Source organism: Phyllostomus hastatus, unplaced genomic scaffold, assembly GCF_019186645.2.
Source record: "Phyllostomus hastatus isolate PE091 unplaced genomic scaffold, TTU_PhHast_1.1 phas_scaffold_216, whole genome shotgun sequence".
NCBI classification, from domain to species: Eukaryota; Metazoa; Chordata; class Mammalia; order Chiroptera; family Phyllostomidae; genus Phyllostomus; species Phyllostomus hastatus.
In genome coordinates, this window is record NW_025334018.1 from 5,558,594 (window position 1) to 5,572,878 (window position 14,285).

The window sequence follows — 14,285 nt, forward strand, 5'->3', positions numbered from 1 at the left end:
TTCCCATTGTTCTGTTCCTCCTCCTTCCTTTTGTTACCGTCAATAATCCATTCAGTTCCCTTGAATCCTTTGATATGTCTCCATTCAAACTCCTACCTCTTCCACCCTTCCCAGACTTTTCCCTTCCCACTTCAGCACTTCAGCTCCCTGCAGTCACTAGAACTTTAGGTACCTCATCCTCCATCAAGGGCTCTAAATGGACCTAGAGACCCCCAAAGCAACTACTTGAAAAGAACAAAGGAGTTATTTGGAAACTTAGCAAATGAAAAACTCTTAAAAGCCTTCTCTACAAAAGCAGTTCGAAGCTTTAGCCACTGAGTGGGTAACCTTAACTTATTCCATCTGCCTGAAACACAATTTAGAGCCAACTGTTCTTTAGAAACTACTGAGATTTGTATTATTGTACCTGATACATGGCTCAAGTTTAAAAATGAAAGCTGTAAGATCTGTTTATGTCTGTCTGTATATTTATCTATGTCGATATACATATGTTCTAGATGTGATATTTTTCTACCTATGGATTGCAAAAATTAATTTGTTAAAAAAGCTGTATTTAATTAGTTGCCAAAAGTGCTCATATAAATTAAGTATTCCTAAATCTCTCAGAAACACAGAAATTAACCAATATATTTTTCAAGCTCACATGACTTAGATGATATTTGGCAAATAATGATATTGCTGGTTTAGTGAAACAACAATAAAGATAACACCCAGAAAAACAGTATACCTTCAGAGTTGCCAACACTACATTTAATGCAGACATACAATTTTTTTCTATCTGGGTTTACTAGTCAAATAAGCTCATATTATCTGTTACAAGTTTTTCAGCAAGAAAAACAACAAGATGGTGAGCTGTTTAATGTCTCATGAAGTTTTCATGAGTAATGTAAATAAAATTAAGAGCAGGTGAATTAAATAGATGTAAGACAAAAGTTTATAAACTTTTCAACAGTAATTAGGTTTTATAATAAGTGTACCTAAAAATGTTCCCAAACCTCTTTGGTAGCTTACACCCTTAAGAGTTTTGCTAAGTAATGGATATTAATTGAATATCTAGGTTATTTTCAAGTAAGATATTATACTGAAAAGTTAATTCCTAAACATAGCTCTAACTCCAACTCTAAACATAACTCTAAGTTTACCTACCTTTTAGTTCCTCTTATTACAGAGGAACTAAACATATTTGGGTGTCTTAGTAAACATCTTGTGCCATACTGAAAACTGTACTACGAGGAGGCACATGGTTCTAGACATTTTGAAGTGCATTCATAAATTTGCCAAAGTACAGAATGCTGGTATGACATAGAGTTCACAGTTACTTCTTAGTTTCACTTGAAGTTAACATCTCTAAGCATTAAGAATTCGGATTAATCTACATAATTGAAATGACTAGGAATAATAAGAGAAAAACTGCACAAACAAAATATGATGTATTTTTGGTAAGAACAGGTACAAGGTAGGGAGATGTATTTTTCTTAGGGGGGAAGGTGATTTTGAATAACTGGTTACTTCAGAATGAGAAAGTAGAGAATAAAGGACAAACTAAGTATTTCAATAGACAGAGAAAGTAGGGGGTGGGGGTGGAGAGCGAGATGTGGTCAAGCTGGCTAAAATTAAATAAATTTAGCATAAGTGTTTTTAAAATACGTTTTAAAATCAAGAGAATCCCAATGCAAAATTAAAATTTCATATTCTCTCATCTATTAAAAGAGCATAGTTTTCTTAGACTCTTGGTTAACAGATAAAAGATTTTTCTTTCTCTTTTAAGTAATCTGCCTAGAAAGCAAAGATTTTGTCTTACCAGAATAATTTCCTGTGCTTCACATTGTCTTTGTCAGGCCTTTGATCACTTAAGAAGACTAAACCTTCTCAATTGAAAAAGGTAAGGGATTTTTAATTTTTTAATTTTTTTTATTTTATTTTAAGATTTTATTTATTTATTTTTAGAGAGAGGGAAAGGGAGGGAGAGAAACATCAATGTGTGGTTGCCTCTCACATGGCCCCCATTGGGGACCTGGCCTGCAACCCAGGCATGTGCCCTGACTGGGAATCGAACCTGTGATGCTTTGGTTCACAGCCCGAGCTCAAGCCACTGAGCTACGCCAGCCAGGGCTCGGTAAGGGATTTTTAAAAAAATGATGTAACTTTCTATGTTTGCCTTTGAAATCTTTTGTCACTGGTTATCTGTCACTCTGGTTAAATGGACAACTAGGTTTTGTTTCATTGACCTGTGATCCTATTTAATCAAGTATTTTAAACCTATGGTTATTTTTGGCAAACTTCCTCAAATCAAATTCTGAAGTCTTTTTGACCTTGAAATAACTTCCAGAAGGCCCCTGGAATATCTCAAGAGATTTGATCTCTCTTTATAGAAGATGGATTTCAAACTACTTAGGCTTATTTGACATTAAATTACATGGGAAGCATTATCAAATAAGAAGTGATGTTTAACTTTCTTGGGTTATGTTTGTATGGGTTCATGCTACTAATGTTAAGTGTTCCAGAAATTATACGAGATTTCTAGAAATCTGATCAGTCCTGGTATAATATTATCACTCATAATTATATTATCTTAAAATCTATGTTTTGCCACAAGAATAGCCAAATTTGTTTGTCAAATGCATTATAATGAACTTATCAACCTTTAACCATGCCTATTTTAAAAGTCTTTTTGTCATTAGACAGTTATTGTTTTACACTGATGCTCTGCAAAAGTGCTTAGTTTTCAAAGAGATTCAAGGAAAGGACTCTTACCATTATTGGTTTCTGATGAATTCTAAGAGCATACCACTGAACTGGGTAAGAATTTTTAGAACTCGAATGGAAAACTGGATTTGTAAACTGCCAAAATCATGCAGAACGAGAATTAATTACGTGGGACTAAATGAACTGATGAGAATGATCACAGTTTTATAGACTTTTTCTTTGAAACATTGCTGGTTGTTTAATGTTCTGTTTTTCCAGATTTAAGGAAAAGTTTTTCTTTTCTCTCTTAAGCTATCTATACTTTACACAAATTTAGTAAGGTACTTTTTGTAAACAGAATTGAAACATTTATCTTTTTCCCCTACCTGATCATTCCAGAATTTGGAAACTCTTATTGAGTATTCTTATTTTCATGGTAATATAGTTATTTGCAGAATCTGTCCTCTTTATAACAGGACACAGTTGGAAACACTGGTTACATTACCAAAGCTTTGACTGGAATGTCATATTTGAGGCAAATGTGCATAGAGTTAGACAGCTCTAAGGAACTAAGGTTGACTTTATGAAGCCAATAAAGTCCCCTTTGAAAAACCACCTGTTATCTTGCTTATAGGATCACTTCCTGACAAGCCCAGGAACCTCAAGATATTTTGGGGATCCGGAGAGGAGAAGAATCCACCCAAATTCATAGGTATTACAGGCCAAGATGGTGAGTTCTTGGCTTGGCTTCCTAGTCTTAAGTGGCTTTTCAAAGTCCAATCTGAGATTCCTCATGAAAAATAAACTAAAAAAATCTATGTGGCCAAATCACTATTCTTGGTGTACTTAGGTAGATAATCAGGCCACGTTTAATGAGACTAAACTTATTTTGCAAAGAAATTAGTCTTACTGCGATTATCTTTAATAGAAATGTAGTGACTGCAGAGAGAAAAATTATGTTTCAGTAGTATACCTTTGTGGATATCAGATCCTACTGCCATTCACTGTCTTTGAGGTTTTGTTATCTACCTGCAAACTGGCCTGGATCCTAAATTCTTCTAGTTTTCTCCAATACCTGGTCATGACTCTCCAAACTAATGCTTGCAATTTTTTGCAATGAGTGGGAATGCTCCCACTCTTTTTACTTGGAATCACTAACAACAAAGACTGCTTTTCCTGAAGCTCTGTGAACTGAAACTAAACAATGTGATATAAACTTCAGAGAAATCACAAAAGCTCAAAATGGACAACCAGCTGGACTGTTGCTGTGTGGGCTACTCGGATAGTTCACTGGAATACCTGATGATATCACCAGAGACATTCAAACTGTAAACCAGGAAAATCTGTCAGAATGTCACTGCCTGTCCTCACTCCATCTGAAGATGTTCAACATCCAGAAATCTTCTAGACAAACTGCCCTCTGGATTAAAAAACTGAGTTTACAGTTTGGTCTATTATCCTTTGTTTTTCTTTTGTTTCCACAGAAATGAGTCTTATGAAATACACAATTCCTCACAGCATTCAGAGACTACTTGCAATACTGCATCCTGAATTGAGACACAACTGGGTAACTGGACTGACCTATTCTCAGGACTAAGAAACTTGGTGAGATGGAGCAATCTACCAACTCAGCTTCTGGAATGTAAAACGTCTTGGTGAAGCTTCAAAGGCAGGGAGTAAAGAGTAGAAAAATATGCCACCCCCAAGTCTGGCTCTGGCTCTTAACCTTTCATCAGGATTATGCTGAGAAACAGCAGCTGTAAGAGATGCTCTGAAGATAGTTAACCTTCTGTGAAGGAAATTTACATTTATGAAAATCTCCATTTCTAAGGGTATCTCCCTTCCTGTACCAGAAAGAGAAGGATAAGTCTAAATTAGAAGAACCTTATCAATGGAGAAAGCACCTACTTAAATCTGCCTAACAAACCTTACCCTTGTTTGCTGCTTTTCCTGCTAACCTCCCCACAACTTTGACCTCCCCATGCCTTTCCTTTGTCATTAGCTGCAAATGGCATTCCAATTGATGTCTTAGACAACCTTGGGGAGTTACTTACTACTCCCTGGGTATTTCCCAAGCATACATAAGGGATACATGTTAAACTTCTGGGTTTTGTTGTTGTTGTTGTTGTTTTTTTTTGCAAAGCAATGGGCAGGAAAGAAGGTGGTTCACTATTTTCCCAGTTTCTATCCCAAGGAACAGGCACCACATTTTAGAGAGTAAAAAGTTCTTAAAAAAAAATTGGTGGCCCTGGCTGGTGTAGCTCAGTGGATTGAGCTCGGGTTGCGAACCAAAGTGTCACAGGTTCGGTTCCCAGTCAGGGCACATGCCTGGGTTGCAGACCACGACCCCCAGCAACTGCACATTGATGTTTCTCTCTTTGTCCCTCCCTTCCTTCTCTAAAAATAAATAAATAAAATCTTAAAAAAATTGGTGCATTTATTTTTTCCACAGCAGCCATAGGACATGCTTTATGTTTTATTTATTTAATGGTTTGCCTCTGAACACCAGAGTGTCTGCTCCACGAAGGCAGAGAGTTTACTTAGGTAAAGGAAAAGAGCCTCTTACACACGTCCCCTGGTATGTTTCTTCCCTTCCTTCTTCTCTCTTCTTCCTACAAATATTTATAAGGCATTTACTATGTACTGGGTACTGTTCTAAGCACTGGAGATACAGTAGGAAATAAAACGTGGACCTTACCTGCTGGTGGTGAGAGACAAACCATTAAAGAAAGAAAATGCAAATGTACATTAACAACTGCATGTTATTAAGCAAAAGAAAACAATCTGTGAATGACTCTAACTATAAGGCATTCTGGAAAAGGCAAAACTATGAAAAAGATCAATGGTTTTCAAGGGTTCAGAGGGAAGGAGGGAGGGATGAACAAGAGAAACACAGAACATTTTTAAGGCAGTGAAACTATTTAGTATGATACTTTCATGATAGGTACATGTCATTATACATTTGTCAAAACCCATAGACGTACAACTTAAAGAGCAAACCCTAATGTAAAGTAAGGACTTGAGTTAACAATGATGTATTAACACTGGCTCATCCATTGTAACAAAGGTACTACACTAATGCTAGGTGTTAATAATAGGGAAAGCTAGGGTGGAACTCTGTTCTTTCCATTCATTTTTCTGTATATCTGAAACTGCTAAAAAAAAGTCTTATAGAGATCACACATACATAAAGAAGAACAGGAAGTATAATGTGTGTGTGTTGGAGGTACAGTAGATTGCTCTGGGACTCATAAGCCTGGGTGATGCGGGGGTGACCTAAGCATCCTAAGCTTATTCGGGTGGCAGAGCCATACACTGAGGTAAATGGTAAAATGAGATTACTGATGACAGCCTCAATACAGAGAAGCAATGAGGCTATGGGAGGGTAGAAGCTCTCTGGGGTTCTTTTTTAACTCCTGCTAATGATGATGAGGATGCCTGTGTGGGAGATAGTCTTATTTTCGGCAAAAGGCTTTATGTGTTCCCACAATCCACAAAATTTATTGAGATTTCTGGACTATAAGACTGGAGAACACAGAAACCCCTGCACTATACTCCTTCCTTTTTTCAAGTGGTAACTAGTGCTTCAATGTGTTCTTAGTTTTATATTTGATATTTAAATATTCCTTATGGAAGAGTCACTGTTCTTACCATGAATAAAGACTATGGAGTCATGAACATTTTGAATTGATTTATAATTATAGAAAGGCAAACGTGTCCAGGAGCCATCTTCACATTTCTTCATGAACTGGTCAAAGAGGAGTCTCATGTCCTTGCTCCAGCTGGGTTTGGGGAGAGAAGAGTCCTTATGAAAGTCTGCCTCAAGAAACAATGACCTCTAAAAGACAGAGAGAAGAAAAAGAAGAGTAATGAGAGGTGCAGCCTACGTCATAACATGTTCTCCTATTTTTTAAAGACTATTGTACTGCTTTTCCTCTTCCCAGAAGTTTGATTTTGGAGTGGAAACAAATTTCAAGGATTATCTGGTCCAACCTCCTTGGGAAAAACAGGAGACAGAGAGAGCGAAAGGATTTGCTCAGTGTCACCCAACTAGCTATTGGCAGAGCCAGCATTAAGCCCAGGTCTGTGGACTCCCTCTTTTTTCCCCCAAACCTTAATCAAGCACAGGTGAGCCGGGTACTGGAGGTAAAGAGATGATGGATAGACATTTTCCCCCATGCAAAAAGTGGGGTATGCTACTAGTGGGGTATGCACAGGAAGCAAGAGCACAGGGGAGAGGTATTCGTCTCACACTGGGGCTTGGGTTGGGTTCTCTGACTTGAATCTTGATTAGACAAGCAGAAATTAGGCAGTTAGAAAGAGCATTTTAGGCAAAGAAACAGTGTGCAGAAGCAAGGAGGCAGGAAATAGTTTTGAAAGCCATATTATAGCTCTATAAAATTAAATACTAATTATTTCCCCCATTTTACAGATGATGAAACTAAGGCCTGCAAGAAACCCAGTGTTGTTTTGGTGCAGAGGGAGGAACAGGTAGCTGCAGAGATGTAGGCAAGGGCCTGTGAGAAGCCTTCACACTAAGCTACCTGGTTTGAATTGTGTCTGCAGTACTCTCAAATTTTAGACAAGGAGAGACATGATCAGATCTGGCCATGATATGAAAGATAGTGGGAATGACCAAGATTGGATTGGAGGGCCATGTTCTGACTACTGGGATGGCCCAGGTAAAAAATTACAAGTGCACAAAACAGAACTAGATGACTATTTAAATAAAAAGAGTGAGGGAACAAGAAAAACACAAGAGCCAATCCCAGGTTTCTGAAATGTGCAACAGACTGGGTGACAGAACCAATTACTGAGAAAGAATATAAAGAGGAAGGGGAGGTCAGGGGTACAAGTGCTTAGTCATAGTAATAACAGCTTCCATTCATGCAATTTCTCTACGGACTGAGCACTGCTACCACTACCATGCCCAAGCAGCAAGGGGAATGGTGCAAGGGCTCTGAAGCAGCAGGGTGAAGGGAATGACCAAAGGCACCACAAAGGAAAATTGGTCCTTTTGAATTCTTCAGAAATGTTGGGATTTTAATGATCATAGAAGCTATCATCTTTGTAGTGTTCTACTTCCAGCCACCCTTAGCAATTCGTTCAGATTCAAGGTACCTACAACACTTGGAATGTACCCTGAAATAACATGGAGGCGTGCCTACTGTGATGGATTACCAGCTATCCAGACTTCTGTTGACCCTGGGGTGGCAATAATCCTGGTCCAATGGTAATTCTAGGGAGCCTGTCTCAAGAACTCTATGGACCTAGAAACTTCCTGGCTGAACAAAAGGGAGTCTTAACTTCGTGAGGGAAAATGTGAGCAGGGCAGAGAACAGGCCACTTCCTATAGCCCAGGAATTGTACCTTTGTTCCTTATGGTTTTGTATTGGTTCATCCCTTCAGAACTCAGCTCAGAAAGTTTGGAAGAGAAACAACAACAAAAACCCACACATTATCTTTCCATCTTAATGCACCAATAATAAAATTTTGATGTATTTCCTCCAAGTTTTTTTAAGCGTAAATTTTCTTACTTTTAATCTCTATATGAAATACAATTTTTCTTTCTGCTTCATCACTTAAAATTACTTAGTGTTCTCTTTTTTATGTTCTTCATCTCAATTATGACCATTTTCAACATTAGAAAAACAGTCCTTTAACTTATGTACTATAATTTATTTAATGATTTAGATGGACATTTAAGTTGTTTCCAATCTTTTGCTGCTTTAAATAAAAATGTTCATTAGAACATTTGAATATAATATAGCTTTTTCTCTATCTTGGATTATTTCCTTAGAGTCCAGTTTAATTTTTCAGCTTTTAAAGTACATGATTTCTGGAACAGACACAAAATAATAATGTATCAACCAATCCTTGTCAAATGAGAGGTAGGCTTTGAAGTTGTGGATCTGGGTCATCTCATCCATAGGTCCCATCTTAAATAGACAACTCTAGGATCGATAAGTTTTAGCATCATTTATGGACCACTGCAACAGAAATAACTTAAGACTTTTAGGAATTAGAATGACTCCCTTGACTGTGGACTCTCCTACCTGATTTTAACTTTGAAAGTCTGGTATTCAGTTAAATGTAACAAACTTTTTTTAGCTCTACTATGTGCTCTGGTTCTGTGCCAAGAACAGGTAACACAAAGAGAGAAGACTTATGCCCTGCCTTCAAGTGCCTGTAGGCTTGAGTGTGAAAAATGCTAAAACAGAAGTAGATATAGACACAGAGTGACTTTCAGGAAAAACTGCAAAATGAGGAGTGATTTCTAAAGGATACCATATTTTGCCATGTATAATGCACACTTTTTGCCCACATTTTTTGAGGGAAAAATAAGGGTGCACATTGTATAAGGCAGTACTAATTCTGTACCTATATATATGTTTTTAATTCTTTTATTTATGCTCATGTGTTAAAAGTAACTCTAGAAAGCAATAATGACATTTGTATGCAAAATAACACCCTAGATTACTATAATCAGTTTTGTTTCAAATATAAGTAAATTACAAATTGAATTAAAAAATTAAAACAAAAGTTTTTTTCCTGAAGGTTTGGGCCAAAAACATGAGCGTGCACTATACATGGGAGTGCATTATACACAGCAAAATATGGTAAAAAGTTCACTATGGAGAGAATGGGATGGTTGCTCCAGGCCAAGACATAGAAAGATGAAATAATCAAATGGCATATTGGGGAACTGCCAGGATTTCAGTTTCAGGAAGTAAGGAAGGTGCCAAGAGAACAGCAGCCAGATGTGGATGGCAAAGTAGAAGGAGCATCACACCGCAGAGGCTGTCTAGCCTTAGGGGCTTAGATTTCATTTTTCTAGGTCAATGTTTCCAAAAGTCAATTCAAAAGATGATTTTAGATAGCACAAGGGTGATATATATATTTTAAATGCATATTATAAAAGGACATAAGTAACACATCGCACTTGTGATTTCACAAATGTTATTGGTTAGGATGAAGCTAATTAAAGAAAGGGAGTTTTTAAAGGATCATGAAGGTGGGACTTGAGTGACAAATACTTTTCCCCCCCATTATGTGGAGACTTAAGGAGTTTTAAGCAAAGCAGTAACATTAACTTGTAACTACAGAACCAGCTCAAAATGATCCTATCATATTCACTGAGATACTGAATTGCTTCCCTGAGACAAAGACCAAAACTGCAAGTCATGCAACCAAAGCATGGACAGAGAAAACTATGACCTCCAGCTACACCTGGAACCAAAGTTTTGCTCCCCACCCTGCCACAGAGCCAAAGAACCATGATGTAACCAAAACTTGAACACTTGGAACCCTTTAGAAACAAAGGGTCTATTGTCCAGGAAGATCCAGTGTTGATGCCCCTTTATCATAAATGGCCAAGTTTGAAGGTCCTCCCGTTAAAGCTTGTCCCACCTGCATTTCTACATAGCTGTTCTCCTAACCCCTTAAAAACCCTTAACCTAGTCCAGTAAGAAAGATGGATCTGAGGCACTATTAGGGCTCTTATCTTCTTGGTTGGTGCCTTTGCAGTCAACAAGCCTTTCCTTACTCCAAACTCTACACTTGTAATTTTGGCCTTTCGAACTGTTGGGCACACGGGTTTGGTAGCAATTTGACGAGTCAGCCAGGAGCTGATGCCCATAGCAGGCCAGCCCAGTCCAGCTTGGGTTTCCTTCCTGAGCAGCTGCCAAAGCTGTTTTGCCTTGGGAGCTCAGGAGAGTCTATCACAGGCAGGCACTGGCTGCCTTAGGCACACAACTTGTTTAGAATAAGGAAATGTCTTTGGACTTCAGTCTACAGTTGTTTTTATTTCTGAGGCAGGTTGCTGAGGCAGGTTGTCTGGTGTGAGCAGTTAGGAATCCTTCCTCTCTATCTGGGCTTTCTCTCCCTTGGAACAAGGCCATCTGCATTTAGAATTTAGTAGGGGGCTTCTGTCTGAGGGTAGGATAAGGATTGTTGTACTCTTCCCATTTGTCTCTTTGTTTTCAGTAGACCATGTTAAGTTTGTTTGTTGTGCCTATATATCTGTGTCTGTATTTTGAAAATTTGAGTTTATAAATAAGAGAGTGGGAAATTCCAGTTCAGTTCCTTGGGAGAGCCCACTGAGATGCATCCTTTAGAACTGGACTGCCATTAGGACATGATTCAAAAGCAATGTGAGGTCATGGTGCAGCTGGAGGAACCTAAGAAGAGCCCAGTGCTGCAGAATCTAAGCAAAATAGTGAAAGAGAAGATGATGTGTTATTAACTCTGACTAACTCTCCCACTGCACCACCAACCACTACCTCCTTATGAGGGAATGGATGGTCTCTTGGCTGCCTGCCCAAACAGGGTGCGAACCCTAGCAGCTGAGCCTTAGTGGCCACTGAGACCAGTTTTTACCTAGGCTCAGCTGCTGGGAACCTCCTCCTGATAGAGTGCTCCAGGTTACCTTGGCACCATTTTTTTCTTCACTTTTAAGAGAAGAAACAGCCTCTGGTTACTGGAGAGTACTCAATTTATTGTCTTGTTTGTGTGTTATTTGTGTGTCAATCCTGTTTTGTGCATACTTTGTTTATTAGCTTGGAAGTAAGAAGGAAATGGCACCTGATACTTCTTACCCTCCCCCATCTTCTTTGTCTCCAGACACGTGGTGGTGGCAGCCACCATCTTGTGTTCACTCTCCCTCCCAGGGCCATCTTCCTCTAGGAAAATCTGCCACTTTAAATTCAGGTGTTCTGGAACTGTTACAGGGTGCAGCCAAGAGGGGGACCCCAAATAGGGATTTGGAATGGGGTCCCAAACTCAAGGTGTCCAGGAAATATTAAGATGTCCTCACCCCTTCCCCTTCAGGTGTGAGTTGGGGGAAGGGACAAATGGAGCAGGGTCATAGAGAGCTGTTTTGTGAAGTAACAGCTTTGCAGCTAACCTCTGGTGTGGTCATTTAACATATCTATAACCTTTAACTGGTTGCATAGGTATGTTAAATAGCTGTGGTCATGCTCTGAGCCAGGGGAATGGAAGTAACTTCCCCCGCAAGACATAACTGGGGGGCAAGTCCCCGAATTACAGCGCCTGCGTGGAAGGTTGGAGAAGACTGGCTCCATGACATGGGGCCATGCCTGACCAGACTCACAATGGCAGCCCAGTGAAGCTGGAAGAATATGAGAGTGCTGGCAAGTGTAGCCGATGGTGGGAGAAGTCGGAAATGGGGCTGCAGAGGAAGATTGGTGTGGGGATTTAAACCCAGACTCGGCAGCCATTGGAGAAGGGAGAACCACTCGGTTTTGCCAGAGTGGGGACTCCCTCGGCCCTGCGAGAGAGAATCACCATGCGGCTTTAGTAGAGAACTGCCACTCAGCTTTGGCAGAGTGGCGACCCCCCTCCTTGCAGCCATTGTGAGGGGAGAACCACGCGGATTTGCCAGAGTGGGGACCCCTGCAACTTTAGTAGGGGAAACCACCACCCGGCTTTAGCAGAGATCCCAGCGACACAGCTGATGGTGCCAGGAACCGAGGGAGGCCTACCAGCCGAGATGGATTACTGAGAAGAACCGGGGGGCTGCCTGAGCCATGGACTTCTATTTCTTTTCCTGAGATACGGTACCCCAGACTGGGCAAAGGGGGAAGGAAGGACTGTGTGTATTTGTGGGTGTTTTAAGGGACTTTGGGATTTTGATGAAGACATTAGATCACTACTTTAAGTTTGGATATCATTAAATAAACGTTTCCTTTCCTTTTCACGAATCTCTGGCACTGAGAGACATCTTTCCTCTGGCGGCGGACATAACGAACCTGGGGGGTTCCTTTCGGTAATAGTATATTGTCCCAGGCCCCCCTGTTGTTCTGTAACAAAACCACTCTTTTTACTTTCTGAAATTTTCACCTTTATTGGTCATACTCATTTTCCATTTTCTGTTGTTTATGTTTGTCAACAAGTCCACATTAAGGGACACCTTTGAAAGAGAGGATACCAAGCCTTTCAAATATGATGTAGTATATTCTTTGAGTAATTATAATTACTTTTAAAAGGAGTTTAAAGGGATTCTTATGACAAGCAAAGCTTTGGTCATCTGAGCGAAATCTTAAAAGTCCATCTGCCAGAAACAATTTGGTTCCAGTTTTTCCTCTGAGTTTTGCATTGTACCTAGGACACAAAAGCTAGCATTTTTAAAATGAAAGCTATGCAATCTCTATGCTTATCTGTGTGCTTACATATGCCTATATGTTCTAGATATAGCACATTTCCAGGGCTGAATGGTACTGCTAATTTGTAATATTAAAATGGCTTCAACAAATAAGCACTTAATAAGAATTCTGAAAAATATAATAGAAACTAACCCAAATGCTTTTCAGAATCACCTGATCTCAGAAAATAGTCTACATTTAAGCAGGTTATGAGTTTGGTTTGATTAAATAGACATATCTTTAGAATCATCAGCATTAAATAATACTTTTATTCCACTTGGGTTTATTAGTCAAACAAGTTGATACTATTTCTCTTGCAAAACTTGTCAGCAAGAAAAATAACTTGATATGATAAAATTTTCATAATAATCTGCCCTGGCTGGTACTGTTCAGTGGATTGAGTGCCAGCCTGTCAACCAAAGGTTCACTAGTTTGATTCCTGGTTGGGGCACATGCCTGGGTTGTGGGCCAGATACCCAGTTGGGGGCCTGCAGGAGGAAATCGGTTGATGTGCCTCTCGCACACTGGTGTTTTTCTCCCCCCTTTCTCCCTCCCTTCCCTGCTTTCTAAAAGTAAACAAAATCTTTTTTAAAAATTAAAAAAAAAATTTGGAGCTGGCTAAGATGGAGGCATAGGTAGGCGCACTGTGCCTCCTCATACAACCAACAGGAGGACAACAAAAAAATTTAAAAACAAAAGACAACCAGAACTGACATATGGAAGCCCGACAACTAAGGAGTTAAGGAAGAAACATTCATCCAGACTGGTAGGAGGAGCAGAGACAGGCAGCTAGGTGGAGAGGACTCATGGCAAGGCAGTGGCTGGAGGACTGGGGCAGGCCAGGCAGTGGCTGGTGGAGCAGGTGGCCCCACATTTGTGTGCAGATAAACTGGGAGGAACAATGGGGTAGTAAGACAGACTGCCAACCCAGGGTTCCAGTGTGGGGAAATAAAGCCTCAAACCTCTGACTGAAAAAACCTGTGAAGATTGAGGTGGTGTGAGAAACTCCCAGCTTCACAGGAGAGTTTGCTGGAGAGACCCACAGAGTCCTAGAGCATACACAAAACCACCCACCCGGGAATCAGCACCAGAAAGGCCCAATTTGCCTGTGGGTAGTGGTAGGAGTGACTGAGTGCTGCTCAAGAGCAAAGCAAGCAGCATTGTTCCCTCTCAGACCCCTCCCTTACAGGCAGTGCCACCAGGCAGCAACAGGGATTGCCCTGCCCTGGTGAACACCTAAGGCTCTGCCCCTTACTATGTAACAGGCAAGCAGAGACAAAAAAAAAGGGGGGGGGGGCCCAAATGAAAGAACAGATCAAAGCTCCAGAAAACAGAACAAAGTGACAAAGAGATATCCAACCTATCAGATGCACAGTTCCAAACACTGGTAATCAGGATGCTCACAGAAATGGTTGAGTATGGTTACAAAATAGAGGA

At 39.9% G+C, this 14,285-nt stretch overlaps 1 protein-coding gene across 5 annotated transcripts in view; it reads right to left on the reverse strand.

Moving 5' to 3' along the window:
• THEM4 (thioesterase superfamily member 4) overlaps positions 1 to 14,285 on the reverse strand; it is a 66,230-nt gene that overhangs the window by 37,856 nt on the left and 14,089 nt on the right. For all 5 annotated transcript variants that reach the window (XR_006783139.1, XR_006783138.1, XM_045816382.1 and 2 more), the window contains exon 2: positions 6,337 to 6,523. Coding sequence is in view for 3 of the 5 variants with exons in the window: in XM_045816382.1 (XP_045672338.1) it covers positions 6,337 to 6,523 (187 nt within the window). In the remaining 2 variants the exon portion in view is untranslated. The remainder of the gene's footprint in view (positions 1 to 6,336; positions 6,524 to 14,285) is intronic.